The sequence below is a fragment of the Aptenodytes forsteri genome, unplaced genomic scaffold, assembly GCF_000699145.1.
Source record: "Aptenodytes forsteri isolate BGI_AS27 unplaced genomic scaffold, ASM69914v1 Scaffold54, whole genome shotgun sequence".
NCBI lineage: Eukaryota > Metazoa > Chordata > Aves > Sphenisciformes > Spheniscidae > Aptenodytes > Aptenodytes forsteri.
Window position 1 is genome coordinate 9,176,500 of NW_008796044.1, and position 2,457 is coordinate 9,178,956.

Sequence of the window (2,457 nt, forward strand, 5' to 3'; positions counted from 1 at the left end):
CCCCAGGCCTGGCATGACAGCCTGCCCTGCTCGCAGTGCCCTTGCTCAAGGCAAGCAGGGGCCAAGGACAGCAGCGTGCTCCAGGCAGGAGATTTAGGGCTAGGGATGCCTCCGGGGTGCAGAGCAGCGCAGGGTCACTCCTTCCCATCAGACAGGGCCCACCACCCCGCCACACAGCCCAGCCTCACCAGAGAGCCCCCCAAAGCTGGCTGCATCCCCTGGGAATGTCCTCACTGCTCCTGCCTGACCTGCCCAGGATGGCAGCGTTGCCCAAGCCCTGAGGGCAGCACTGGTCTGCACGCACAGCGGGGCTGTTTCTTCACGAGGCCCCTGCCCCAGGCCCTTGGAAGTTCCTCCATCCGACCAGACCCTTTGTTAAGCACTGGCTTGCAGCCAAGAGAAACATTTTTTAGAGAATAAACTCGCTGAAGCCATCTCTGCGTGCTCGGCAGAGATTGGCAGGCCCTGGGGCAGTAGCACCGGTGACTCCAGCCTTGTATAGTGTCCCCGGGGTCTGCGCTCCATGCTGGGGTGCTGCGGAGGCCCGCACCCTCCAGGACAGGTGCACGTGCCAGGGACAGGCCCCCACACAGCACTCTGTGCCACAAGCAAAGCCATCCTTTGAGAAGCAGCCTCCATGCCAGCTGCTAAGCGTCAGCAGCACGGGCGATGCAGTCACATTCCAAGGCTTATAAGGCAATTGCGTGGCCGGAGCCGTGGCCAGCACCCACCCGGGGGACTGGGCCGCCTGGGGACAGGGACCTGCACACACCCAGGGGCCAGACCTGGCCTGGGCAAGCATCACATTGGGAGCAGCTCGCACCAGACACCTCAGCCACGAGCAGCCGGCAGCACAATGGCTCTCGCTCACACTGGAGAAACGGGCTGGTTTTGTGGAGGGAGCCACATCCCAGTGCAGGCAGTAGCGTGGGCAGCAGCACAGGCTTCTTCCCCTCCCTGCCCATTCCAGGACCAGCTCGGGTGTGGAGCTGGGAGCACGCAGCGAGAGGGAGAGTGGAAGGGCACAAGCCGGATCCCAGGACGCTGAGTCCAGTGTCGCGGTGTGGACTGGGAAGCCGGCCCCACGGCTCGGAGATGGTGAGAGTGGCTCCCCTCCCCCTGCAGCGGGCACGCTCTGGAAGGGGCCTCCCCTGCCCCCCTCAGCAGCCAGAATGACTCTGCAGAGGCTGTACAGTGTTTCTCATCTGCAGTCCTCTGCCCGGAACACCCCCATGCCAGACCGCAGCTGATAAGGCTCTGAGGAGGCTACGCAGAGCCAGGCAGGGCAGGACGCAGCACTCCCGGGGCCCTGGCTCATCTGCATCCCCCATACGGCTCTGCCTCAACCACCTGGACGCAGCTGCCACGGCTCCCACCCGCAGAGGCAGGGGAAGGATGGGCGTTGCCAGTCTTGGCTTCTCTTACCCTGGAGATGGAGAGCGGCATGCTGAAATCCTTCCCTCCCTGCAGCCTGAAGCCCCAGGGCGCCGGTCCATTCAGCATCACCTTGTAGGACTCCATGTCGCCCATCTCTGCAAGGGAAGGGGGTGTGATCCTGGTATTAGGGTACACAGGAACAATGCAGGGAGAGTAGATGAGGAGGGGGCCCAGCGCTTGGTAGGATGGGGCAGGAGGAGACAGGTCACGTTTCCAGGAGTAACTCCACCCTGACCATCCTACACTGTGGTTAGAGACGCACCCCAAATCTATCAGCATCTCCTCCATCAGCGTCAGAGCCAAGGGGCCCAGGCTAACGCTGCCTAGTGTCAGGGAGCCAGGTACAGCCCCGCTGCCACCCACAGCGGAGCACCTGCGGGCTCCGCTCTCCCTCTCCCAAACCCAGGACGTGCTCTCCCTTGCAGCACCTCAGAAACTCACACTGCTGAAAGCTGAGACCATTTCAAACCGCAGAAAAGCAGCAGCAGGTACGGAAAGATGGGAACCAGAAGCGTTTTTGCCAGGTGAATTAGCAGCAGCAGCGCAGGAGCTGCCTGATGCCACCCGAGGTGCCTGGCAGAGCAGCCAGGCTAGCGCTCCGGCAGCCAGACGAGCAGATGCTACCTGGGAGCGAGCCCATCTCTGCGCACAAAGCCGGGGCTTCGGCGGGGAGGGAATCCCGGCGCTCCCCTGCCTGCCAGGGCCACGCTGACAGCTGTCAGCCGGCCAAGGCTCCGGGCAGACGGGCCGGCCCCAACCTCCCGGCCACCCCTCACCCCGGAAGGAGCCGCCAGGCCCCTGCGAAGCCCCCCAGAACCTTTCTCCTGCAGCTGCCAGGCGGGGGACAGGGCCAGCTCCGGGGGCCCGGGGCCCTCCCCACCCCTTGCAAGGGACGACAGGCTCCCAGCTGGGAGGCGGCGGAGGCTGCAGGGCCGGGGGCCAGCGTGCCCCCGCTCTCCCCGGGCCGGTGCGGGCTATATAAGGCGTGTAAGACGACACCAGCCCGCTCCACGCTCGGGA

General features: G+C 64.8%; 1 protein-coding gene across 3 annotated transcripts in view; it reads right to left on the bottom strand.

Moving 5' to 3' along the window:
• Positions 1 to 1,530, bottom strand: part of PDLIM7 (PDZ and LIM domain 7) — a 16,179-nt gene extending 14,649 nt beyond the window's left edge. For all 3 annotated transcript variants that reach the window (XM_019473819.1, XM_019473820.1, XM_019473818.1), the window contains exon 1: positions 1,426 to 1,530. In XM_019473819.1, the coding sequence (XP_019329364.1) occupies positions 1,426 to 1,530 (105 nt within the window). The remainder of the gene's footprint in view (positions 1 to 1,425) is intronic.
• Between the last annotated feature and the right edge of the window lie 927 nt (positions 1,531 to 2,457).